Here is a 26454-nt window from a genome sequence, read left to right on the forward strand (position 1 = left end):
GCCTCCCGGGGCCACTGACCCAGGCATGCAAAGATGAAAAGCTGGTATGTCATGGTAAAAAGTAATAAAAGGGGAAAGACAAACCCTCCCCAAATGAAAGCCATACACAGTGTTTATTTTTGGTATTTTATGGGGTGCTTTTGAGGATGGGAGGTGGAAAAAAAGAGTTATACCAGGGACAAGCAGCCTATTTCACTCTTGAAGTGGGAGGAAGGAGAAAGGCAGAACAGCCCTATGGTCCAATGCTGATCTCTGTGCACAGCCTAGATTCTAGAGGAGACAGAGTGGCTGCCCAGGCCAGAGCTGGTTACGAGCAGGATTTTATATCCCAGCAGAGAGTCATTCTGGTTCACTCACCCTCCACTCTCACACCCAGCCCCACCCTGAACCCCTTTTCAAGTGCTTTGTAGCTAACCTTGTAAGATGGGTAAGATGAATACAATTCCCATTTTACAGATGAGCAAGCTGAGGCCCAGGCATGAAAGGGCTGGCTTAAAGCTTCATGTGAAATTAGTATCCAGGACAGGATTAGAACTTGGGGCATCTGCCCCACAGTTTAGGTTGGTTCGGTCTAGCCTAGCTGTCTTTAGTCATGGGAGAGGTGGCCCCAGAGGGCTCCAACCTCCTGCCCTGGTAGCAGAGGGCACCAAATCAGTCTGTTTCCTCCAGCCACCCAAGGCCTTGCCCTCATGGACTTCCTGCTTCTCCATCTTACCATGACCTGCTTCTATGCTTGAAGAAGAGAGGTAGACTATGCATGAAAAGCTCAAGCTGTGAAACCACATGGTCCTGCTGTGGGAAGCTGTTTAATGGGCGGGTGGCCTGGAGACCAGGGAGAGCCTCATATGTCAGGTTGTCTCCTCCCTATCCAGCCACAGTCCAGAGGACTGAAAGCAACCTATCTGCTCCCCAGGCTCACAAGAGGTAGGAAAATCACAGAAGGCTTCCTGTAGGCAAGGCCCAGCTGTGGGTGGGAGCCTTCCCCTTGTCCTTCTGAGTAATGGGAGACTGAAGCCACAGTGGAGGCTGAGAGGAGCCAGAGGCTGGGAAAGCCATGGGTGCCACTAAGTGCCAACTCAAGGAAAGAGTAAGTGGTGGGAATGTGAAGGAGAGAGAGTCTGACCCTCAGAGAGCATGCACTGTACAATGGAAAATGGCGAGGCCTTGAATAAACCCCACTTCCTGAGCATCTATTAGAAACCTGGCTCGGGAGTGACTTCAGAAATGTGGTGGAGTGAGAGACTCTCCAGATCTTTCCCCTTGAAACAACAATAAGCTGAACATCTAAAACGCAACAAAAAACACCAAAACTGCACACCAGTACGTCTGAGTGTGGGATCTGTGCATAAGAGCTACCACAGAGCCTACGTCGTCCATCGCGGCCTGTTCCTCTCCTGCTACCGAGCGCTGCTGTGCTGTGCTGCCTGCGCATATTTTTAGAAATTAGCTACCCAGGAAAAATGACTTACTCATATCAGCCACGTTCTGAGGATCCGTGTGCCTCCAGCTCAAGTCTGGCACTCATCTCTGCAGGGTTTGTGGCTCTTTAGGCCCCCAAACATGTTCTAGATGTCACAAGGCACATTACTGCAGTAAGAAGCATCAGACTTTAGACGAGATTGAGACATAAGCGGGCTTATACACAATCAGATAATTTGGACAATATTGCTCCAGACCACAACTTCCTTTTTCCAGAATTTGAAATCATAATAGAAACAGAAGAGGTGATTACACCTGAACTTGCAGAAAAAGATGAATCAGAGATTATAGGGAGCATGGGAAGAACCTGGGGAAGAATCAGATTCCATGGCAAAACAAGAATCCAGGGAAGATAATTTTTTCTACAAGTTTAAAACTAAAATATCTTTGGAACCAGAACAGATTCTCAGATGTGGCAGAGAGATTGCCCCCATCTGGATCTTTGGTGAAAAGATCCCTCAAGAAAAAGACATTCCAGATTGACCCTGTGGTGCCAAGATAATGTTTGAATTCCAGGTCATGCCTCAGCTGCTCAACTACCTAAAGGTAGACAGACTGCTCAGGAATATCCATTGGGGGCGTCCTGCCCATCTTCATCTGTGCCAAAAGCTGTAGACTGGGCACTGGCTACACAAAGGAATTTGTTTGCAAGCAAGATATAACAGATACACCTTAAAGACAACTTCGTAAAGCTTAGAAATGCTCATAATCTCTTAGACATTACAATTCCATTTTTAGGACTTTATCCTAAAGAAATAATTATGCCAGCGATAGAGGAGGTACAAAGATGTTGTTTTAGGCATTGTTTACAATGTCTAAATATTTGCGAAATAAAAATATCCAGTGACAAGGTATTATGTAAATTTTTGTGTATCTGTACAGTGGAAGGCTATGCAGTTTTAATGATATAGACCTATGTGCACACCAAATAAGATATAGATCTAAATTAATACCATTATACCATTATAGATGATATTCGTAATATGATCATATTTTTGTAAAAATATTTGTGCACGAGGTGTACAGAAATAAACCTGGAAAGATACATACTGGGTGTGAACTGTTTAACTATGAATGTTGGAGCTCAGTGAAATGATCTTTTAACTTGTATGTATATTTCTTTAATAAAAATGGGTTATGTGCCTAATTAAGAAAAGAAAAGAAAACGAAACCTGGCTCTGGGCCCTTTATAACTGGGCCCCAAGGAAGGCATGATGGAGAACATTCTACCCATATGCCATTTTGAAAGAGGGCTGGCTGTAAATTCTCCATCAGCCAATCTCAATCTATATTCATCTCTGATATCTCAAGGCTCCACTAGAGTCCATCCTTGCCTTCTCTTGTGAATTGTACTTAAACACTCACAACCACTCTGGCAAGAATGTAAATGCTCACCAACTAGCCATGTGCTTCTCTATTTCTCAGCATCCTTTGCAGTTAATCTGGGCCATATAACCAGTTCTGGGCAATGAGAGTGAGTGACGGTGACCTGCATCACTTCTGGGCTGAAGCAGTTAGAAGCTGATCTGCTATCTTCGTTTCTCTTTTCTTGCAGCAATCTGGGAGGGACACATGTTCCAGATAATAAAGCCAAAAGATGGAAGGCTCTCCTCATCAAACCTTATAGGGGCAAAAATTAAACCTTTGTGTTGGGTTAAACAACTGAAGTTTGAGGCTTTCTCCAGTGTTGACGACCTGAGTATTATTACCCTGAGTAACACAATTCTGGTAAACTGAGATTCAGATTTCTGTCCTGCAAATGAGAACACTGAGGCCCAGAGAAGGGACTTGGCTACAATTTCTAGTTACAGAACTTCTTCATCCCGCTATGTCTGACTGTAGACCCTGAGAGATATTCCCTGCCCCTTGCATTATCAGTGTGTTGAAAACAGCCACAAGGACACAGGCCCAGGAGATGAGAGAGGCAAGGAGCAGTTATAGTCCGATTTCGAAAACTTGCATGTTGTTAAAACTCCATCAGGTTCATGTAAACTACAATATGCGAGGCAGCTGCTGTTCAGAAAGGCACAAAGGAGGGCTAAAACGGGGCAAAAGCCTGGGCCCCCCAGGACTATGGCAGGATGTGAATGGGTAAGAGGGCAGCTTGTGGGGTCATCTGTCAGACCCTCTACCTGCAGCACAAAGGATGGCAGGTAGGCGCTGCCAGGGTGATGGGGGAAAAGGCGGCAATAGGGCTTAATTTACAGGCACCAGAGAAGAAAATGAAGCTAAAATTTATGGGGGCTCAAGTGACTTGTTAGAACTAAGCTTATTATCCATCAAATACACATCTGAATGTGTATTTATGGCTTTCCAAATGAGCTCGTCTCATTGAAAATTATGTTCGAGGAATATCAACAGCAGTTCATCAGGCTGATCCAGAGTGAAATTCAAGCCATCCGGGGACACCAGGGGCTGATCTCATTGGTGTATGCACAGGTTCAGAAAGTAGACATAAGCCAATGGACACTCTGAGGTAAGCCCTGCATTGGGGCCAGCATGCAGAGATATCACATATTACAGGACCCTTTCTCTACCCCACTGTGCCAGGTACTGAGCTAGGGCCTGGATCACATGGGTCACTTAAGGAGCAGCTCAGAAGAAGGATGAAAATACTAGTTCTATCACTTAACTGCTGAGTGACCCTGGGCAACTACTTAACCTCTCTGAGCCTCGGTTTCCTCGGTTTCAAGAAAATGAAAGTAACAATTACTCCAGGGAGTAATTAAGAAACATACAAGATACTGCATGTAAAGTGCTTATCCCAGTGCCCATAAATGTTATTTTTCTGCTATCATCATGATTATTACTCTAAGCATCATACTGTAATGTCTGGCGGAACCTGATCATCAAACCAAACAAAACAAGACAAATTTCTAGCAGAAGCTCCATTTAGTAGAATGATCACTTACCTGCTTGACACATGCTGAACACCTGTGAAGTAGGCCCAGGCAGTCAGATAACCACTAAAAAGTATTTTTATGTTGGTACTTTATAAATACATGAAAGAACTGGTTACGAATGACTTAACCTGCTTAAGTCTCAGACCTGTAGATACCTTACTAAACTTTAAATTTTTCACAGTTGGAAATAAGAGCTGATATTCTCTGGTACACACTAGTATGACTGTCTCTTCCATATGTATCAGTAAATAACAGCCACCCTAAACACTGGAAGTACTTGTCCTGGCCACCCTCCACTAGGACCCATTGATTAAAAATCTGTGCTCTGATTCTTGATTATGACTTCTGATCACAGAGTTTTAGGCAAGGAGTCAGGCAGCCATTATTGTTACTCGTCCCCCATTGTCACAAGCCTCTCTCCTTTCAGCTAAAGTGACTTACAGGGAATTTCATCGCCCCATTTCCTTTGTCACTTTTTCTTTTAGGGACAGACATTAAAGACTTAGACATTAAAAAACAACCACATCTACAGGGAAAATTAGAAAGTGATCATGTATGCCCAGGGAAAGGCTCAATAAGAATCTGAGAAGACCTTATGTTTACTTCTCAGGCTGATCCTTGGTACAGAGACATTCCAGATACAATTAAAAAATCATTAAATAATAATTTAAAAAAAAAAGCCAGCAAACCCTGAGGAAGAGGAGAATATTATTTCCAGAATTATCCCATAATTTGGTATTCAACTGGATTCAAACTGGATTCAGATGTTCAGTTTTCAACAAATAATGTTACAAAAAAAAGCATAAAAATATAATGTTATATGTTAACTGTAATTGGAAAACAAATGAAAATTTTTAATGAAGAAAGCATACAAAAAACAGAAGAGTATGGCCCATTCAAAGGAAAAAAATAAATCAACAGAAACTATCCTTGAAGAAGACCAGATGGCAGATATACTAGACAAAGACTTTAAAACAACTGACATAAAGATATTCAAAAGAAGGAAGATATGAAGAAAGTCAGGAAAATGATATGTGAACAAAAACTGGAAATATCAGTAAAGAGATAGAAAATCTAAAAACAAACCAAAATTAAATTCTAGAGACAAAAGTATAATAACTTAAATTTTAAAAAACTCACTAGAGGGATTCAAAGACAAATTTGGACATTTAGCAGAAAGAACCAATTAACTTAAAATTAAAACAATGAAAATTATTGAGGCTGAGGAACAGAAAGAAAGAAGATTGAAGAAAAATGAACAGAGTCTATGGGACTTGTGGAACATAATTAAGCAGGCCAACATACACATTGTGTTGGCTTAGAAGGAGATTAGAGAAAGGGGGAGAGAGACTCCTTGAATAAAGGCTGAAAACTTCCCAAATTTAATGAAAGGCATGAATATAAACATTCAAGAAACTCAATGAACTCCAATAAAGTGAACTCAAAGAGATCCACACCAAGACACATTATAATCAAACTTTCAAAAGACAAAGAGAAGCAGCAGCAAGAGAGAAGAGCATCATCACACACAAGGGATCCTCGATAAGATTGTTAACAGATTTCTCATCAGAAATTTGGGAGACCAGAAGGCAATAGACTGATATATTAAAGGGACTAGAAGAATAAAACTGTCAACCAAGGATCCTAAGTCTGGCAACACTGTCCTTCAAAAGTGAGGAAGAAATTAAAACCTCTCAGATAAATAGAAGTCAGGGAAGTTTGTGACCGCCAAACCTGCCCTGCAATAAATACTCAAGGGAATCCTGAGAGGTAAAATGAAAAGATACTAGACAGTGGCTTTAAGCTGTACGGAGAAATAAAGATCTCAGTAAAGATAAATACATGGGAAATTAGCAAAGCTAGTATTCTTGTAACAATGGTTTGTAACTGTACTTTATGTTTGTTTTCTACATGATTTAATGCATCAAAAAATTGTATTTGTATAAAAGCTAGTGTTACTATAACTTTGATTTGTACTCCAAATCTTGTTTTCTACATAATTCAAAAAACGAATGCACTTAAAAGAATTACAAGTCTATGTTTTTGACAACATAGTATAAAGATGTAATTTTCTGAATCGACAACTGAAAAAGGTCAGGACAGAGCTGTGAAGAAGAAGTTTTTGTATATTGTTGAAGTTAAGCTGGTATAAATTCAAATTAGAGTGCTATAACTTTAGATTGTTAAATGCAATCCTCATGGTAAACAAAGAAAATAGGTATAGAATAAAAGCAAAAAGAAATGAGAAAGGGATTTAATTATTTTACTACAAAAAATCAAGTAAGCACAAACAAGTAAAGTGAGAAATGAGGGACAAGAAAGCTATAAGGTGTATAGAAAACAAATAGCAAAATGACAGAAGTAAGTCTTTCCTTACCAATAATTACTTTAAATGTAAATGGGTTAAACTCTCGAACCAAATGACAGAGATTGGCAGAATGCATCAAAACACATAATCCAACTATATACTGTCTACAAGAGACTCACTTTAGATCTGGAGACACAGACAGGTTGTGGAAAACATGGAAAGTTAATCCCTGTAGATAGTAAATAGTTTGCCTTCATACATGCCTTTGATATGCAAACCAACCAATCCAGAGCCTATATTCTGAACCACCTCCTGTATCTGGCTTTTACACTCTAGGAGATAATATTTCTGTGCCCTAATCATCCTAGGGCCAGGCATCAGGTAAGTAGGGGCAGTCCCTACACCCTAGAACCTATTAAAACTATTCAAGCTAGATGATCTCTAAGCTAGTCAGCCCATGCCTCCTGCTTCACTCATTCCTTCTCTTGAAATCTGCACTAAAGTCTTTTGTCCATGCATTCCCCTTGCTCTTTCTGCCTCCTGAATGACCCCTGTGCTTCCCCGTGCGGTCCTGCATGCTGTGCCATGACTCGTGTTTCTAAGGAACTATGAGTAAAAACTTCTTTCATAGAAGTCTTCTCTTGATCCGTTGGCCTCACCATACCTGATTAAAACAAAGCCCAAGTACATTTTAGTACAAGTTCCCAATCATGCAGGGCATTTTCCTTAAACTGACACTTTAGCTGAGCCTTAACTAGGTAATTCCAATGGTCAACCAGGCTGGCTGCTTCCAGGTGTTGTGGTAATCAGTAGGAACATGGATCCCATTGTTATGCATCCATTGTCCCTCCTTTGCTATAAAAATAGGCCTCTTGGTCCAAAGCATGGTATTGCAGGATTCCAGGTTGAGAAATCAGTCACTTTATGAGCCTAGGAGGGCATGCAAGAGAGACAGCAAACACATGTCTGGAGTAGGTAGACATTCATCTTCACTACCCCTGGACATCAGAGCTCCTGGTTCTCAAGCCTTTAGAACCAAACTGAGTTATACCACTGGCTTTCCTCATTCTCCAGCTTGCAGATGGCAGATTGTGGGACTTCTTGGCTCCATAGCAGCATGAGCTAATTTCTATAACAAATCCCCTCTTATCTACATCCATATTATATATCCTTTTGTGCTGTTTCCCTAGGGAATCCTGGCTATACAGCATCCATTGATTATCTTTTCCCTTAAGAATTATTGAAATTTTCCTGTTTTTCTGTATATTGAGTAACTTTGAATTTTATATATTATGGTAGGAAATTCTGGGTCCTATTCAAATATTCTGATAATTTTTTTTTAAAGAAATTATTATGGCTGGGTTTGGACCCCAAGTATCGATTCTCCTTTGAGCTGTGATTTCAGTGCAAGTCATATTTTAAAACCTTTTGCGGTGCTATTGCGGTCCGTCTCATGTGTTGACTCCCCAGAAGCCGGTTTATGACTTTGATAGTGGGCTACACTAGGGGACGATAAAATTTGGCCCAACCTGTGAATTGTTGTGTAAAGGTCTGTGAGATTAAACTGTTTTTTAATATTTCAATGGGTTGTAAAAGGGGGAGAGAGAGAGAAGGAGGGATGGAGGGAAGGAGGAAAGAAGGAAGGAAGGAAGGAAGGAAGGAAAGAAGGAAAGAACATGTGACAGAGAACATACGTTACCCACAAAGCCCAAAATATTTACTATCTGGCTCCATACAGAGTTTTCTGGCCTCCATCTCAGCGCCTTGGCTGTGCTGTTTCAGGTCAGTTCCACACAGGCACAACTCAAGCCTTGGGATTTTTCCCACACATTTAGAAGTTCCTTTTTCCTCACTCCCTCCTCTGCAAGTCTTCTCTCGACATTCTTATTCTCCAAAGCCCCTTTTCCTGGAGCTCTCACTAGAAAGCCAGGGTTTTAGTCTCTCCATGCTATCATGCATTTGCTACAACCAGGTTCACCTCAGGGAGAGCGGGAAGAGAAAAGAGAGAAAATTATAGGGACACCCCACCCTCTTCAAATCATAGGACTCACTTGCCCAGGTGACCAGAGAAATTTTTTCTCTCAGAGTTTCAGGTGTGTGTGGGACTGCTGCCACTCTGGTACTACAGATTCCTGACTGAGGCTTGTCTCAAGAAAAGGACAGTTAAGAATGAAAGGAAAAAACTGGAATGTCCACCCATGTTCTCTGTTCTGCAAGATACTCTAGTCCTGGTTCTCTGGCCAGAAAGACAGGGATTTGCTTAGAGCTTATTCCGTTTTCATCCATTTCAGAACTTCAATATGTGGGCTGTGCTAGAGTTTAACCTGGAAATGTGGAGAAAAATGAACAAACCGACAAATCAGGGAATTCACAGCTATTTCAATTATTCTTTGAGTTTTGATTTCTCTCCCTGAACTACTTCCTATGCTTTACTTTTCAGAGCCCTCACAGTTGCTTTATGTATTCTGTCCAAGCTTTTTAGCTGTTATCAGTGAGAAGACTAAGTGAACTATGCTTTGCTGGATCCAGAAGTCCTGTGATGGAGTATCATACGCTGAACTTGCTAAACTCACTTCTTAATTCTAATAAGTTGTTCACAGACTTAGAAATTTTCTAAATGCAAAATGATTCCATCTGGGAATAACGGCAATCTACTTCCTCCTTTCCAATCTTTATATCATTTTTCTTGCTTTACTGTAGGGGTTGGAAAACTTTTTTTGTAAAGGTCAGATAATACATATTTTAGGTTTTGTAGGCCGTATGGTTTCTGTTGCAACTACTCAGCTCTTTAATTATAGTATGAAAGCAGTACTACAATATTTAAATGAATGGGCAGAGCTGTGTTCCAGTCAAGTTTTTTTGTATACAAACAGGTGGGAGGAAGCACTTCTGGAATGACAGAGTAAGGACTTCCAAAAATATGCTCCTTCATAAAAGCAAAGATAATGCTGGCGAAACTGTCAAAATCAACTTTTTCATGACTATGGAAGTTAACTACAGGTTTGCAACAATCCGAAGAGTGTTGATTTTTTTTTTTTCAAAACCATGGCCAGATCACAGTGAGAACAGTAAGCTTTGTGAAGTCTTAACTTGCCTTATTCCTATGTCCCTCTCCACAACTCCGTGTGATAGTCTGGTGGCTCTGAAAGCCAGCAGCCCAGCAGCCAACAGAAAGGAAATAACATGTTTGGAGTTTCTCCAAAAGCCCCATCCCCAGAGAACTGTCACTATTTGACCTGTCTGGCAGCTCCTTGGGAAGCTCCATTCTCAAGGATTGTCTCTATTTGACCTGACTCAGCTTGCTTTGCGTGAACAGCACTTGATTCACTGAACTCCCTTCTTACTGTGCTGAATTCCCTTCTCCATGATTCTGAGGGAAGCAGTGCCTCCCTTCCACTTGACCAATCAGACCTGCAGGGACAGCCGTGGTGGCCACAGAAAGCTATATTCCATGCAGAGCAGCACTCCGAAGTTTCCTCACCAGAAGATTCCTGATTTGGGCTGTGTTTGTGGTTGTCTTACTGACTGACTGTTTTCTCAGCCTCCTGTGTTCCCACTGATTCTGAGCCCTCCAACATTCTCACATTAAATTCCCTTTCTGCTTCACCTAGCCAGTCAGAGTGCGTTTCAACGGCCTGCAGTTAAAAACTCCGATTGATATACTATTTTACACTTAAGATTATATCACAGACATATTTCCATGCCGTTAAATATTGTTCAAAATATTTTAATGGCTGCATAATATTTCATCATATTTATGTACCAAAATTTATTTAGCCATGCCTTAGTATTTGAGTAAATTATAAATTTCTGTTAAATATTTATAATGAATATTATTGTATTCACATTTTTAGCTTCATTCTGGCCATCTCCTTAGACTGTCTTAAGAGTGAGAGCGCGAAGGTAATAGTATGAACATTGTAAAAGCTCCCATGGCATAAAGCCATTTTTTTTTTTGAGAAATTTTGTACTGGTTTATATCCTCATATTTGTATCTGCACTGGTAAGAATGCTCAGTTTCACTCCACTCAACAAGATTGGATAATACGACTTTAAACAATCTCCGATCATTTGCTGGGGGAAAATCTGATTTGTGTTTTAATGGGCATTTCTTTGATTATCTGTGAAGCCAAATATTTAAAAATATGTTAATTGAATGCTTTTATTTCTTCTTTTGTACGTTTTTTGTTAATAATTTTTCTTTTGGAATATTCGTGTCTATTGATTTGTAATTGCTTTTTATATGTTATAGGTGTTAACCCTTTGTCATATTTGTTGCAATTATTTTAGTCTTGTTTGTAGTTCCCCATAAATTTAATTAATGGTTCTTTAAAATATAAAGATTTTAAAATTTTTATGTGTTAAATTCTATCTTATTCTTTGTTATATTTTCCCACTGCTTTTATGTTTAGAAAGGCTGTACTCACTCCAACATCAAATATTTGTCTACCGTTTCTTCTCATTTTTAAATATTTCCCTTTTTACATTTAATTCTTTAAATCCTTTAGAAGTTAGTTATATTGGAGTCTGGTGTGAAGAAAAGAGCTCATTTTATTTCTTTCAAATAGCTAAGCAAATGTCCCGGCATCATTTATTGAATAATCTGTTCTTTCCCCACAGATTTGCAACGCTACCTCAGTAAGCTGAGACTTGGTGATCACCATGGTAACGGTGCCACCTTAAAAGCATTTGTTCTCACAAAGTGGAGGTCTGGTACCCAGCAGGGCTCAGTTTGGCCTCACTGCAAGTATTCCCTAATTAAGATACACCTTTTGGTTTTGTCTTTTAAAAAAATTCTCTCTTTATAACCATGTTGCAGAAGAAAAATTAAGACCAAGGTCCTTTCATGTCTAATCTGTTATCAGCTGGGCCAGCCAGGGTGGTTGGGACATGGGGGGAAATGGGCAGCAAGGTGCGAAAGTGGACAATAATTTGCTCCTGTTAAGTCCTGAGAATCTAGAGGGACATTGTCAAGGCCCTTGAATAGCTGGAGGGTGGAGGGTAGGAGGGTCATGTTCAAGAAACTGGCTCTACTCAGTTTCCTTATTTGTGAGGATGCCCACCTCCCAAGGATATTGTGAGGATCAGATGACACCACAAAAACCTTAGTCATCCAGAGTAAATGACGCTTGGAAAAGCGACTTATTCTTTAGCCAAAGACTCATTGCCAAGATGTGTGTCAGGAAGGAGTAGCAAGTGAGTCCATCCAGTTTCTGATTTTATTTTATTATGAAGTCTTTGTTTTTTAATTCCTTTTGTTAAGGTTTCTATGCATATTAATGCATGAATACTCATTAAACAAATGAAAATCTACCCCAAACAAAACAAAAAACAAAGAGTTAAAAGAATGTGGCTCTAATGTGAAAAAAAGCAAAAACTGTGCTGGGGTCCAGCAAGAGTCCAGCTTGGGGCCTTAAGCACCCCTTCCCTTCCTGGGATGGCAGCTTCTGCCACCAACAGGCAGCAAAGTTCACACTTTCTGCTCTCTGGAGCTTCTGGCCTTAGGTCCCTGGAGCCCTCCTTCCTTATAGGATATCTGTGTCAGCCTGGGTGGGACAAGACCTGGGCCTCTGCTCATCTGCCAAGAAGGAGGAGACCTCCTTACTTTGGAGTAAGTCCCAGGGAACCTGAGAGCTGAAGGGAAGACAATGAAGATGCTTGACAATCACTCTGAATATTGGATGATGTCAAAGGCACTTGTTGAGAATAGAGAGCAAGTGAGAGGTCATGGCAAGCCATAGGAAGTTACAGAAGTTGTGAGCAGGCAGAAGCTCTGAGGCCAGAGACAGAACACTGGATTGCAGTGAGAGAGAGGATGAATGCACAGCAGAGCTGTGGTTAATCAGAAACGTCCCCCCAAACCCCTTGCTGCCAAGGCCCCAGGGCTGAATCAGAGCTGGCACTCTTCTCTTGAGACTTGCCCCTACTCCCACCCTTATCCTTGGGGTCCCCTGAGATCCCTGGAGCCTTACCATGAGCCCCTATTACTCGAGGCACTTGGAATAGGTTTCTCTTGCTTATAATCAAAACAGCCCATATCCCAGTCAGCATGAGAGGCCTAGGGGTGGCACCCTTGGCCTTCCACTTGGCCTGTCTTCAGGCACTGCTGTTGGCCCTGGATTTCCAGCCTTAACCACCTACCCCTCCCTACTTCTCCTTGAGGAGCCAGGTACCAAGGCCTGCTGGAGCCCTGGTCCAGGTGATTTTCCTCTCATGCCCTCTTTCTCCCTGTTCAATTGATGACAGAGAACAGCCTGAGGGCCTGGGCAGTGAAGAACCAACAGTGCTCTTCCCTCTTCACATCTAATAGAAGCATCCTTTGGGTGCAGGCCCTGACGCCTGAGATCAGAGTTTCCCAGCCCTGCAGTCGGGCTCAGGTGTTGGCCCTTGAAGGCTATCACGGTGGTGCTAGGACAGCCATAAGACCTTGGCTGGGCATGTCTACTGGGTGCAGCCGTGGTTATTTACCCCAAATCCTATGCAAATATCCTGTTCTCTGTGGGTAGTAATGTGAGAAAGTCAGGAAGCTCTACCCCAGGTGAGGGCAGACCGGCCTGACTTCAAGGGTGACCAAGCCTTATAGCTGGCATTCTAAGTTGCCCGGCATTGCAACTTGCTGTGCCAGGAATCTTGTAGAGAGGACAGTGCTGTGGAGAGGAGTGGGAGATCCTGTTCCCCATGTTCTACAGAATCCTCACAGATCAAGCGTCACGGTTTGGCTGAGATTTCTGGAATACGCTGATCCTACAGAGCTGCTAGGGACCTTACAAGTTATCACTTAAGATAAGAGTGCTTAAGAGTGCAGGCTCCTGTTTGGTTGTAAAGAGTAATGAATATCGATATATGCCACAACATGGATGGACCTTGAAATCATTATGTGCAGTGGAAGAAGCTGGACACAAAAAGCCATACTATGTATGATTCTATGTCTATGAAATGGCCATAATAGGTAAGTCCACAGAGACAGGGAGCGAATTAGTGGTTACCTTGGGGTAGAGGCAGTGGGAGGATTGGAGGATACTGGTAGATGATACAGGGTTTCTTTTGGGAGTAATGAAAGTGTCCTAAAATCGATTGTGGTGATGACTGTAACAGCTCCGGACATACTAAAACTTACTGAATTGTACACTTGAAATAAAAGAGTTGAACAATATGTGAATTACAGCTCAATTTAAAAAAGTTCAATGATCAAAAAGGGGATGTAGGCTGCAGAGTTAGACAGCCCGGGTTCAAATCTTGGCCCTACCACTTACTAGGGGGACAATCTTGAGCGAGCTGCTTAACTTCCTTATGCATGAATTTGCTCATCTGCAAAATGAAGACAATAAAGCACCTGTTTCATCAGGTTAGCATGGGAATTAAACGAGTCCATACACGTGATGGGCTCAAAACAGTGCCTGGCACACTCTCCCATTGAGAATGTCCTGTTCTTAGGAGCTCAGTGAAACAAATCTGGTCGAGGTGTCAAATGGAAGCACTGAGAGGTGAAGTGACTTGCCTGAGGTTACTACTGTAGGTGAAGAGCAGCCCCCAAGTACATGTCCAAGTCCTAATGCCCAGAACCTCTGCATGTGTCCTTATTTGGAAAGAATGCCATGGCAGACGTGATTAAGTTAAGGTTCTTGAAATGAAGAGATCATCCTGGATTATCCGGCTGGGCCTGAGAGCCAACAACAAGTGTCCTTGTAAGAGACACACAGAGGACAAGACAGACATAGGGGAGAAGGCCATGAAGACGGAGGCAGAGGTTGGAGTGATGCAGCCACAAGCCAAAGGGACCCCTGCAGCCATGAGAAGCTGGAAAAGGCAGGAGGGATTCTTCCCTGGAGCCCTTGGAGGGAGCATGGCCCTACTGGCACCTTGATATCAGACTCTAGCCTCCAGAGTTGTGAGAGGATGTGTTTCTGGCAATTCTTACAGCAGCTTCAGGAAACCCGTATAGTCACTCAGCTCATAGTGCCAAAGCCAGGACTCCAGTGATTACTTGGGACCCCTCCATTGCTTTTATCTGTGAATAAAAAGTACCTTCAACCCCAGATACCGTGAGGGTTCTGGAGGTGGGTTCTGTGATCCACTTTTACAGACAAGGACACTGAGGCCTGTTGTCACTTGTCCATGTCACACATCCATCAATGCGGGGTAGGGCAGTCTAGGACATGAGCCCAGCTGTCTCCTGTGGCCACATCGGCTCATTAGATTTACCAGGCCCTGTATTTTATTTATCTTTTACAATGCACCAATTGCCAAGTCCATTAACTGGCAATTGAAAGTTATAGGTGGCATTAGAATTTATTAATAACATTGGAAATAAATCTCCCTGGAATTCAAGTAATTGAAAATCTTGTGAAATCCTTTTTTATAATCCATAAAACAGGTCTGGAAGAGAGGCGTTCCAGAAACCTCAGTGTGGTTGGGATTGTAGGTGTGGGTAGTTGGGGTGGGGAGGGGCTTCTGTTCTGACCTAGGTATGCTTTGGATGCCTGCCTGCCTCTGCCCATCACCCCTTAGGGTCTGGGAAGGAGCACTTCTCCACTGCAGTGATCAGAGCTTAGTGCTGTGGACACAAGCAGATCACAACCTAGTGTGGAGGAAACGGAGCTATGAAGCACCTTTTTGATTCAGGGAGATGAGAACTGGGGCACCCCAGTGACATCCAAACCACCTCTGACTGGGGCCCAGGGCCAGAGGTCAGGCAGTTCCTGCCCATGCAGAAGAATAGCTAAACTCAGGTAAGAAGAATGTGCCCCCAAGTACCCTTCTCAGCCTGGAGTGGGCCAACCTCACCCAGGGCATTCTGGGAAGGGAAATGCTCAGACGTGGTCCCTCAGGCCCTGGGGGCCAGGTGAGTGTCTGATTAACTTCCAGCCACATCCTGATTCCCTCCTGATCTCTGAAAATAGGTCACACCGTATTTTCTTGAGTCCCAGTCCCAAGGGAGTATAGCAGAAAATGTGGGGTCTTGTTAGAAAGCCCAAGAGGAATCTAGCCTGGGCTGACCAGTGCTTCTGGCCCACTTCTGAATTTTTGACCAAGGCCATCCAAACTCTCCACTGGGAGATCTCCCATCCCAAAGCAGCACATTAGCTGTGAATTTCTGCCTGAGGCCATGATGTGTCCCCAGGCAGAAGCAAAGCATAACCCCTCACCCCAGCCCTTTCATAGGTTTCTCATTGCCTGTGCTGGGAGTGCCATTAAAAGTATATTAGGCTCAGAGCACAGGACCTACCACTCAGAACAGATCCTGCTCCTGGCACTGGAGCAGGGTCTTGGATTGGGAGGGACCTATGGGAGGGATGATGGTGGCCACTTGGGGAACTAGGGTGGGTCACTACAGATTGTTTCGATATTTTAACAACAGGTTCAGCTGACCCAGTGAGAGCTACTAAAAGTCAGCCCAGACCAAGTCCCCTCCACACTGTGGCTGCCATGCTGGGGCACTTGCCAGAAGTCACCATTTGACTGAGGTGATCTCGAATTTCTGTTTTAGCTGCTGGCTGAATTGGTGGGACAAGCAGGGGTCCTTGTGGTGGGTCAAGGGGACCGGAAGCCCACCCCCCAACCCAGTCACAGAGAGGGGAGGATCTGAGTCAGGACCCTGTCTGAGCCTGGGCTCTTCCAGTGCCTTGCTCCCTCAGGGTCCGCTGGGCAGGGGAGTGAGGAGTGGAGGGTCTCACGGAGCTGGACAGCATAGTCACAGGCTAGCATCTTGGGGGAAACAAGGACTATGGCTGCTCTGGACTCCAGGGTGGGGGGCCAGGAAGATGTTAGTGAAGGACAAGTCAGTCCCTGTCCCATCACACACGAATGCACGCACGCATACACACACATGCATGCACACACACATACCCTGGGCTGGAGCCCATCAGCATTTAAGAAACACCAGGTTTAATCTGTATACTAGGGTACAGGAGAGAAGTGTGTGCAGAGAAGTGTGGAGAGAGGCTGGGGTACACCCTGAGGGGAGCAGGGGATGGAGAGCAGAGCAGACACAGGGAGGAGTGGGGTGAGGGGGTGGGCCGATGCTAATTCTTCTTCATTGAACTTATGGGTGGCCCATACAGGCAGGTGCAGAGGTGGGAGTTTAGGGATGCCTGAGGCAGCAGGAGGCCCCACAGCCCTCTCCTTACTCTCCCCCTATCCTAGGCTGACCCCCATGAGCCTCATCCCCAGAGGAGAGGGGGAGAGGGGCAGTTTTGGGCATTGGAGGGTGACTGGGCCCTGGAGGCCCAGTAATGCATCCTAGGTGGGGGCACTGGGTGACTCGCATCATCATTCTGAGTCACCACTGGGACCTGTAAGCTGAGTGTCAAGTGCAGGTCAAGGTTTCCATACATGGGCATGAAGTTGATCATGGCCTAGGACAGAATCAAAGACCAAAAAAGGTCCAAATCAACTCAATCAGGGTGCAGGGGTCAGAGGAGGTAATGCTGATGCATCTGAGCATTTTGCCCAAAGCCAAGAACTGTGCTCCTGCTGGGGCCATAAGTGCCGAACCCCACTCCAACCTGTATCCACAGGCTGGACAGAGATGAGGCCAGCCAATGAGAGAAGCTCTGGACAACTACGGGACTGGTGCTGCTGTCACTGGATAACAGCCCCAGGTTGCAGAGAGCCCAGGTTGGAGGCTGGGAACTGAAGATTCATGAATAAGCGGGGAATGCTGTCAGGCATGCATTTCAAAAAGATCCTTGGGGCCAGATGGAGGGGAGAGGCCAGACTAATGTAACAACCTGCCCAGCTCCTTCAGGTCAATTTCCTCCCCCTTCGATTTCCTCTCCCTCCCCTGGTGTTCAGTGTCCTCCAAGATCTGGCGCCCGGCAGCTGCTTCAGTCTCCTGTGAGAATTCCTTCTGCTCCCCACCCTAATCTGCTCTGCTCATCACCCATCTCCGGCCTCTGCTCACACGTGCCCTCCTTGCAGTGTCATCCCTTGGTCTCTCGGTCTATGTGAACTCCACTCATCCTTCCAGACTCAGCAGCTGAGAGCACAGGCTCCCCAAGTCCCAAAGACCTGTTCAGAAGCCCAGCTTCACCACTGACTAGCTGTGTGACGTTGGACAAGTCACTCAGTCTCTCTGGGGCTGAGTTGACCCTCCATAAAATGTGGAAGGCAGCTGTGAAGCTGAAGGGAGGGGACGCCTGCCATGTGTTTAGCACGGTGCCTGGTCTCATTCTTATGAAGGTCTACCTCCTCAGGGAGACCCTGTCTCACAGGCCTAGCCCTTGGGGGCTGGGGCCTCCTCTGGAGTCTATACCTGCTGTCCTGACCCATCCGACACACTGCAGACGTGGCCTGCCCTTGATCTCCCCTCGGAAGATGGTTCCTTCCTGCACCCTCTTCTGTCTCCAGTGGCTCTGCATTGGGCCCAGAAGCTTCTGGACATCCTGCTTCCATTCTAGGGAAGGCTCACTCCAGACTCTGCGAGCCCCCACCCAGGCCTGTCCCGGACCGCGTGCAGGATCCAAGGCCAGAGGACAAACGGAGGCTTCCTATACATCTTTTTATACATCGAGCTAACCAACTTAAAATATGCTCTATGCGTTATAAGGATCTGCAAAGCCAGATTGACATCAGATTGTGAACTCGCAGAGTTCTTCACTGGAACCTGACAGCCAGGGGAGAGCCAGCCCCTGGCCCTTTGAACCCCTACCTCTCCGCACCGGCTTGTTTCTGTCCTGCACTGAAGGGTTTTATGTGCATGTGTGGACCACCCCCACACCACCCGACCCCTGCATGTCTATGCTCGGTCCACACCCTCCCAAAGCAGGGTCCCCCCCGGTCTAAGGATGCATCTGGCACTGGTGACATGGCCTACCCTTAAGACATTCAGGGGAGAGGCCCATACGGAGCCTGGGCTGGGGCCACCAGGGCAGCATGTTTGGTGTCTCAGGTAAGCAGAACGGTCTTTCTTAGGGCCCCATTCTGCCACTAGGTCTGGGAGAGTGAAGTGTCTCGTGGCCTGCTTCAGTAAGGGTTAGAAGACTTAGTTTGTCGGATGGCATTCAGTCTCGTGGGAGCCCCAGGGGGTGCTCTGGGCAGGATGAGGGGCCCCAGTGAGCTGAGAGGGTGGCCTGGAGAAAGAAAAAGGCATTCAACCATCTGGGAGAAGCACTGGCATCTCTAGCAGGCCCATCCTCTCCCTCCTGCACCCCTGCATGCATACTCTGTGTACACCGTGCCCAAGGAGTCACCAATGGGCCACCCTCCTTCCCCCTTCAAGCCTTTGCCTATGCTGTCCACCCTGGCTTCAGAGCTCTTTCCTGTTTAGCTGACTTCTGCTGATCCCTGAAGACCATTCCCTCCGTGGCCCCTCCTCATGCCCCTAGATTAGCTGCCCGCTCCGTCGTGCTGGTGTGGCCCCATGGTCACTGCCTGCCATGTATGTCTCACATCCAGACACAGTGTCACTAGGTGTCGGGCCTTCTAGGGACAGCCTCCCACAGTGCCTGAGGGTCACTGTGGCCAGGCTCACCAGGCCTCCCCAAAGCCACTGCCACATCACACCAGACCCCCAGTGGGGAGAGCACCTTTATTGTCAGAGCATTACAGACTTCCTGCCCGCCTCTGACCGCCCCTTCAAGAAGACAGGCCTGCGGGAGGCCCTTCTTTGGCCCCTGGGACAGCCCTGCCCCATGAGGTGTAGTCAGGGCTTTGAGGGCAAGGAGAGGTTACCGGGCCTGGTGGGAACAGGCCACAACTTCCCAGGAGCACCGAGAGCACTGGGGATGGGCTGCTCCTGCTGCCCGGGGAGACATGCCTGGGTGGTGCCAGCACCTGTGAATCTCCGAGTTTGCTGCCCTCGCTGAGTCTGGGTCCCGGCCCAGCGAGAGAGGAGCATTAGGATGGTTTGGGTCACAGGGGACCCATAGCCTGAGAGGCTTTGCGTGGCCTTGAGGGCTATGGTCTGAGCTACTCTGGGGCACTGGGGACCTGGGGGTCTGCTATAGAGCTGCTTGGGCCCACAGCCCTGCGGGTGGGCACATCTCTCAGCGGCAGGGCCTGGGACTCTGGCAGCCCTTCTTTCTCTGCTTCATCAAGGAGACATTAGACTTGCCATGTAACACAGAAGTGGCCATCCTTACAGATTCCCGGAGAAGGGTAAGGCTGCATGCGATGGTCCCTTGAGGATGCACAACCCCCATTAAATCCCGCCTCCTCCCGGCTCAGGGGTGGGAGTGCCCTGGTGGGGATGGGTGGGCTCAGAGAGCTTAGGAGGCGGCAGTGGGCTATGCCAATCTGGCTGGAGGGCCCTTGCACCTCCAATGCCCCTCTTAGCCTGGGGTCTGCATGGCCATCACGGGTTTATTCAGGTTCTCCTTGGCCCCAAGCCAGGGGAAGGGAGTCAAGGAAGGAGGCCCAGGGCTCTGCCCTTCTTCCTGCTGGCCATTCCAGCCTCCCCGCGGCCCTGCGCCCACCCTGTCTGAGTTTCCTACGATGAGGGGAAGATGGCCAGGTAGAGAGCTCAGAAACTGAAAAGCCAGGGTTCAAATTCTGCCCCAGCTCTCCATGGTCCGGTGGTGTTGTAGGTTATTTATCCTCTCCAAGCCTCTGTTCCCCATGCAAAGTGGGGATAACAAGCCTACCTCCTAAGGGTTAAATAAGACAATGTAGGGAGAGCTCCTTGGACAGGCGGAGGTGTCACAGGGACTCAGTAAATGATGAGTATTATGATTATTCTCACATCCCGCCCAGCCCACCCAGACTCTGTCTTCTGCAGGGACAAAGACAGGGTCCCTCTGGACCTTGCCCCTGGAAATTCCATCTGTCCCCAAGGCCCTCAAGCCCTGCGAGCCAATGTCCCTGATGATGATCCATGCCTGGAGCCCAGTCCCGCTAGGGGTGTCTTTGGGAACCAGTGGCGGCACAGGCTTCAGGGCTGGGTCTCTGGTGGGGCCGGGCATGTCCTGGAGAGCTGGGCCCTTACTTCCCGCCACTGGCCCGGCCGGTGCTCTTCTGCACAGGGTTGGGGCCGAGCAGGGCAGCAAGGGAGCCATCGGGTGGAGCCCCACCACGCTTCATCTTGAGGCTGGCTTTCAGGGCAGCGTCATGGCCAGAGCCCCCCTCTGGGGAGGCCAGGGGATCTGGAAGGAGAGCAAGAGGGTGGGCCTTGGGAGCACTCAAAGGCATCTTTGTTTCTGGTCCCCAGTCAGCAAAGGATGCACTATGCCCAGCAAGGACAGGGCTTTCTATTCCTCATGCATTCATTCACTCATTCGCTCATTCATTCATTCATTCACTCATGCATGTATCCATTCATTCACCCACTCGTTCATTCATTCATTCATCAGCAAATACTGACCAAGACTGAACTGTAGGCCCTGCAGAGGCTCCAGTCACCACCTTGCCACCAGGGCCTGCCAGTGTGCCAGGGAGAGATATGGAATCCCCGCCCCATGAGGGAATAGAAAGCTCTTCAGAGCACTGTGAGGAGAGAGGAAGTTGGCCTCACAGAGTAAGAGAACTTGGAGCAGGTCCTGAAGCGAGAGTTGGTGTTTACCAGGCAGAGGGGCTGGCGTGAGCAAAGGCATGGCAGTGGTGGCTCTGTGTCACTGGGCACCAGGCTATCCTGGAGAGGGACTTAGGACTTGATGCACCCAAATGTCAATCATAGGCAGCAGGGAGCCACTGAGGGTCCTTGAAGAACAGGGTCAGACCGGGGTTTGGGGAAAGCTCTCTGGCAGCCAAGTGGAGGGGTCATGGAAGCGGGGAGATCAGAGACAGCCGCAGCTGCCATGAGGGCAGCAGGGACTGCGGAGTGGGCTCAGAGGTAGATCCCGAACTTGGCGGCCAGCTGTGGGCCCACCCGTCCCCAGGCCCTGGTCTCTACTCACCGTGGATCCCAATCATGTGCTCCAGGATGAGGACTCTCTCTGCCAGGATCTTCAGGGCTTCCCGCAGCTGCTGCACCCCCTCGCCCTGGTGGAGAGGAAGCGGCCAGGGTCAAGGCCGTTCTGCTTCGGTATATGTGTTGTCCCAGCCCTCCCCATTCCTACCTCTTCCCTCCTGTCACCATCATTAACAGCCATCATCCACTTTGTACTAGGGATGGCATTCAAATTCTTGTTTGAAGACAAAGAACCTGAAGCACAGAGAGGGTAACCACAGCTTCCTGTGGCCACACGGCCTGGAAGTGGCCAACTGACACTTCATACACAGACCTGTCCCCTTGAGCCTGGGTCCTTCCTGCTCTGCAGTTGTTTGACTGCTTCCCCTGTGTGACCGACTTTTCAGAAAATACCCTGCCTTGGGCAGAGCACCTAGCAGGGGCCAAAGGTGGGGAACTTTGCTGGTTTCCTTCCTAGCACTGCCCGCCTGAGAGCCCCCTGTGTGGCCACCCTGGCTAGTAAAGGGGAAGGTAGAGCCATAGCTTCTGGAGTGCCAGCAGGAGGGCTCACCGATGGCAAGTCTGCATATCTGAGACCTGGCCGACACTTAGGCGAAGGACCTTGTGTGCCCGGACACGCGAATGAGCTAACTTACTGAGAAGACAGGTGTCAAGGCCACTTTGAAAAGAAAAGTGGTGGTGGAGGGACAAGTCTCTGCCTGGAGACAGCAACAAAACAGGCACCTTTTGCTGGTATAACATGACAGCTGTCATGACATTCAGATTAATTTAGCTTAAAACAAAACAAAAGGAAACCAAAAAGCATCCCACTGGATTACAGGAGTGAGGTCTTCCCACAAGGGAACCAAAGTCCAGCAGAAGCTGTGCTGTGGGCAGTATCTGGGATGGGGGTGTCCCAGTGAGAGCAGGGGTCCACGCGGTCCAGGCTGAGCCCCATGTTCCTGGGCCACAGGTTTTATTTTTATAAAATGGGAGGGGGGAGTCACAGGTACCCTCTCAGTCTGGCATCGCGAGCGCCCTGTGATTCTGAGCTTCTGTCCCAGCACCCACATCTTCCTCCCACTGCCTCCTGCACCCACCACAGTTGCTCTGGTTCTAACATCTTCCCCCTTCTCCAGTCCCACAAAGACCTCGCCTGATACCCCTATGCTTGGAACCTCCCTGAATTCACTCACTTAAGCGGAGCCACGTGCCCACTCAGGGAATTCTTATTCTCAGCTCACAAGGCCTTCCCTACTGGCCCCACTGCCTTCACCTCCTTTATCCATCATCCCAGTCCCTAATGCTCCTGCTCCTCCCAGAAGGCAATGGGTCCACGTGGCCATGCCCTCGCCTGGCCTGTGTCCCTTCCGCCCTGCCCAGGCCCCCGCATGCTCTCATCCTCACTCCCTTATTGTTCTGGCCCACATCCATCAGCCGTTTGTCCACCTGCCCACGTATCCTTCAGTCCACCAACCCGTGACCCGTGGGCACATCCATGGGCCAGACGCTATTCATGGGAGAGTCTCGTCCCTGGAGAGGAGCCCTGCAGCCTGAAGCCTCTTCCGCAGGTCCACAGCTCCTCCTGCTTTCTCCAGCAGGGTCTAGCTGTGGGCCAGTCTCCCTAATTGTGCTGCCCCCACTGCAGAATCTTCACACTATGCTACAATTAGTCACTATTTCACTCATTTGTCTCTCGTGCTGGGCTGGGATCACTGTCCGCCTGGGTTCAGGACCGAGGGGTGTCAGTACAGATCTGTTGGGTACGCGCTCTCCCACTCAGACACAGCCAAGGGGGTGGGAGTAAGCACGGCCCACAGCATGGTTACCTCTGCGGCAGCTTTCTCTTCTGCTTCCCCCTTCCCACCAGGCTCACCCTAGAAGAAAATCACGCGGTCAACAAAGGGTGCGGGGTGGGGTGCGGGCTGGGGTGAGCAGAGCGGGAGAGGGCCAAGGCTCTGGTCCCCTACACAACCTGGCATGGGAGGTGTCTCAAACTGGCTTTAGGGGCTTAACTCGGCTTCTGGGGCAGGAGGCGGGGTCTGGAGTGGGACCCCCGTGGGCTTCTGTCTTTGCACTTTTGGGAATCTCTGGACTCTGCTTCCCTGCCTCTAAATCGGGGCCGGCCTCACGATGACACCTGCTGCTGCTTACTCCTCCTGTGCGACCTTGATTGAGCGAGGCACTTTACCTCTGTGCCTCGGTGTTCTCATCTCCAAAATAGGGTAATAATTGTATCTACCCCATAGGACTATTAGAAAGATAAAGTAAATCAACATAGATAAAGAGCTTAGACCGGAGCCTGGCGCCTGGAAGTGCTGTGGAAGTCTCTCCTCCGTGGAAGTTGTCATACAGTACTAGACAGAAGCCCGGGAGGAGCCATGGCTTTGGAAGCTAATGCTCCTGGGTTTAAATCTTGGCTCTATCATTACCTTGCTGTGTGACTTTGGAAAAGTTACTTACCCTCTCTGAGCTGCCAGTTCTGGCAAACAGGAATAAAAAAACATGGTCTCCCTGGGTCACTGTGAAACTTAAATCGACTATGAAGAGCATCTCCACTGTATGCAGCACATAGTAGGTGCTCAGCAAAGAGCATCACCTTCCCCTGCCCCCCTACCCTTGGTAAGGCTTAGGCACAAAGGAGGTTTCCCTGCCTAGAGACAGGAGTTCAGACTCATGAATTCTTATTTCTAAGAAGGGAAATTAGAGGTCAGCGGTCTAAGCCTCCTACTTCTGGGAGGTCAGAGAAGGGAAAGAACACTCCATCCAGGTCACACAGCATGTTAACCCAGGGGTCTGGGTTCCGTGGAAGACACCTCAGGATTCTCACCCAACCCCCGCTAACAGGAAGTTTCTCAGTCCTTGCTCACATTCCCAGTGAGGGGGCTCCCTAGCTCTCAAAGCCACCCCTTCTCAACTTGGGCCGTTGGGACGGGACTCAGGTTGCCCCTTTCTCTCCTCTGCTCTGTGCTCCCACATTTGGGGAGGCTGTGGGGCTGAGCTCAGGCAAGGTCACGCGGGACAGACCCCAGCCCCTCCTCCCATATCAGAGCCCACCGCCCTAGAAGTGGCCCATCTACACAGCCCCACACTTACAGATGGCCCTGTCGTGCCCCGTTCTCCAGCCAGGCCCTGTAGAGAACCAAACGAGGTAGATTGGGCCTTGCCTGCCCCCACCAACCCCTCAGTCTTTCCCTCACCCTCCCCTTTCACTGGGCTCTGAATTCGAAAAATAGGAGTGGAAGACAATGGCGTGGAGGACATGGAAAGGCCACACTTGGGGACCTCCCAGGTCCTGAAGCCGCCCTCCTCTGGCTCCTCAGTGAGCCTCGGCTGAGCCCTTGGTCTTCTTACCTGTGGAATGGGGCAGCGCCCCATCACCTGGAGAAGGGGAACAGATGGCAAAGCACGCCTCCTCCCCACACGTGAGAGAACGGTTCTCAGAGACCGAGCGACAGCGAGGGTTCCATGGGTGGACTCCCGTCAGTGCCGGTGCCCAGGGGAAGGCCCCTGGAGCCCCAGACCCAGAGGCCCAGACCCCCGCCTTCAGCCGTCTCCCGACATCTCCACCAGGCCCACCAGGAGGCACCGCACTACACCTCTGCAAAGTGGAACTCCTGTACTTCATATCTGCCCTCGCCCCACAGTCAGACGCCATGGTCCTCCCAGCGGCTCTAGCACACACCTGGGAGCTCACCTGCCCTTTCCCTCACTCACCAAATTCATTCCATCAGCCAGACCTGTCAGGTCGACTTTCTAAATATGTCCGTTCACTCGGCCACTTTCACTGTTACCGCCTTAATGTAAGGCGCCTTCAAGTCCCCTGTCTGCTGCTGTGGCCTTCCCCCTCATCTCCCTGCTCCACACCCCACCCCGTCTTCCATTCCTCCCACAACAGCCAAGGAGCCTTTTAAAGATGTAAATCAGATGATGGACTCTCCTTCCCTGACACTCAGAGTTCCCCTTCCACGGTGACGAACTTCAGCCCCATAGGGAAGGCCCGGCCCATTTCGCCGCTTCATCTCTGCTTCATCTCATAGCACACGCTCCTTTGCTTGGCTTGTCCCAGCCTTTTTCCTGCCTCAGGGACTTTGCACTCACTCTTCCTTCTACCTGGACTGCTTTTTCTTGGCATCTTTGCATGGCTGCTCCTCTGGTTCCAAAATGTCTGAGACCCGAGGAACTGGGATGTGACCTCTTCACGTCACATCTCTTCTGTCGCAGCAGGCCCCTTCCCAGTTACTCTGTCATACTGCTTCATTTAGTTCTTTCATGACGCTTACTCACTTTTCATTGTCCGCCTCCCCCATTAGATTGTCAGCTACCACTGAGCCAGTCCCGATGTCCCTATTCCTGTGTCCAGTACTCTGTCTGATGCAACTGAGGCCCCAGGAGATGTTTGGTTCATAAAGAGCATTTATTAAGGGTCTCCTCAGGGCCTGGAATTTCTTATCTATTATCCCCTCGATCCCTCACAATGAACCTGCCTAGGAGGGATTTTTATCCTCATTTCATAAATGGAGAAACTGAGGACCAGAGGGGTCAGTGACTTGCTCAGGGTCACCAGCTAGAAATAGGCAGAGCTAGGCTTCTAACCTCAGCCTATCTGTCCCTATCAGAGGAGAGAATAGGGGCCACCTGGTCCTCCATTGTTGTCCCTTCTCACTCCTATCTGACCCTGCTCTAGGAGGACCCCCACCCCCAATCCTTAGTGGCCTTGACTCCTTGGCAAGGGAAGGAAACGATGGGTGGGTCACCGGGCTGGCCCCATCGTCCACAGTGAAGCCACAGTCCGGCCCCTCTGTGGTGAGCAGAGGAAGCTGGTGGCCCTTCCGACACTGTCAATATTTGGGTTAACCATGGAACCTTTCTCTGCACCTGCCATATGGGGGCCTGGACAGGCCCTGGCAAGGCCCTGGGTCTGGGAAGGGGCTCTTTGG

At 48.1% G+C, this 26454-nt stretch overlaps 1 protein-coding gene and 1 pseudogene across 2 annotated transcripts in view; one reads left to right on the plus strand and one right to left on the minus strand.

The window, feature by feature from the left end:
- The first annotated feature begins 423 nt into the window (after nt 1-423).
- Nucleotides 424-2155, plus strand: LOC120591472 (programmed cell death protein 2-like; annotated as a pseudogene).
- Nucleotides 2156-20346: 18191 nt separating this feature from the next.
- Nucleotides 20347-26454, minus strand: part of COL26A1 (collagen type XXVI alpha 1 chain) — a 182155-nt gene continuing 176047 nt past the window's right edge. For both annotated transcript variants that reach the window (XM_039849022.1, XM_039849021.1), the window contains exons 10-13: nt 24611-24646; nt 23344-23391; nt 21522-21606; nt 20347-20771 (exon numbers count right to left, since the gene is read on the minus strand). In XM_039849022.1, coding sequence (XP_039704956.1) covers nt 20611-20771; nt 21522-21606; nt 23344-23391; nt 24611-24646 — 330 coding nt within the window. In that variant the 3' untranslated portion in view covers nt 20347-20610. The remainder of the gene's footprint in view (nt 20772-21521; nt 21607-23343; nt 23392-24610; nt 24647-26454) is intronic.

This window comes from Pteropus medius, unplaced genomic scaffold (genome assembly GCF_902729225.1).
Source record: "Pteropus medius unplaced genomic scaffold, Ma_sr-lr_union100, whole genome shotgun sequence".
Classification (NCBI taxonomy): Eukaryota; Metazoa; Chordata; class Mammalia; order Chiroptera; family Pteropodidae; genus Pteropus; species Pteropus medius.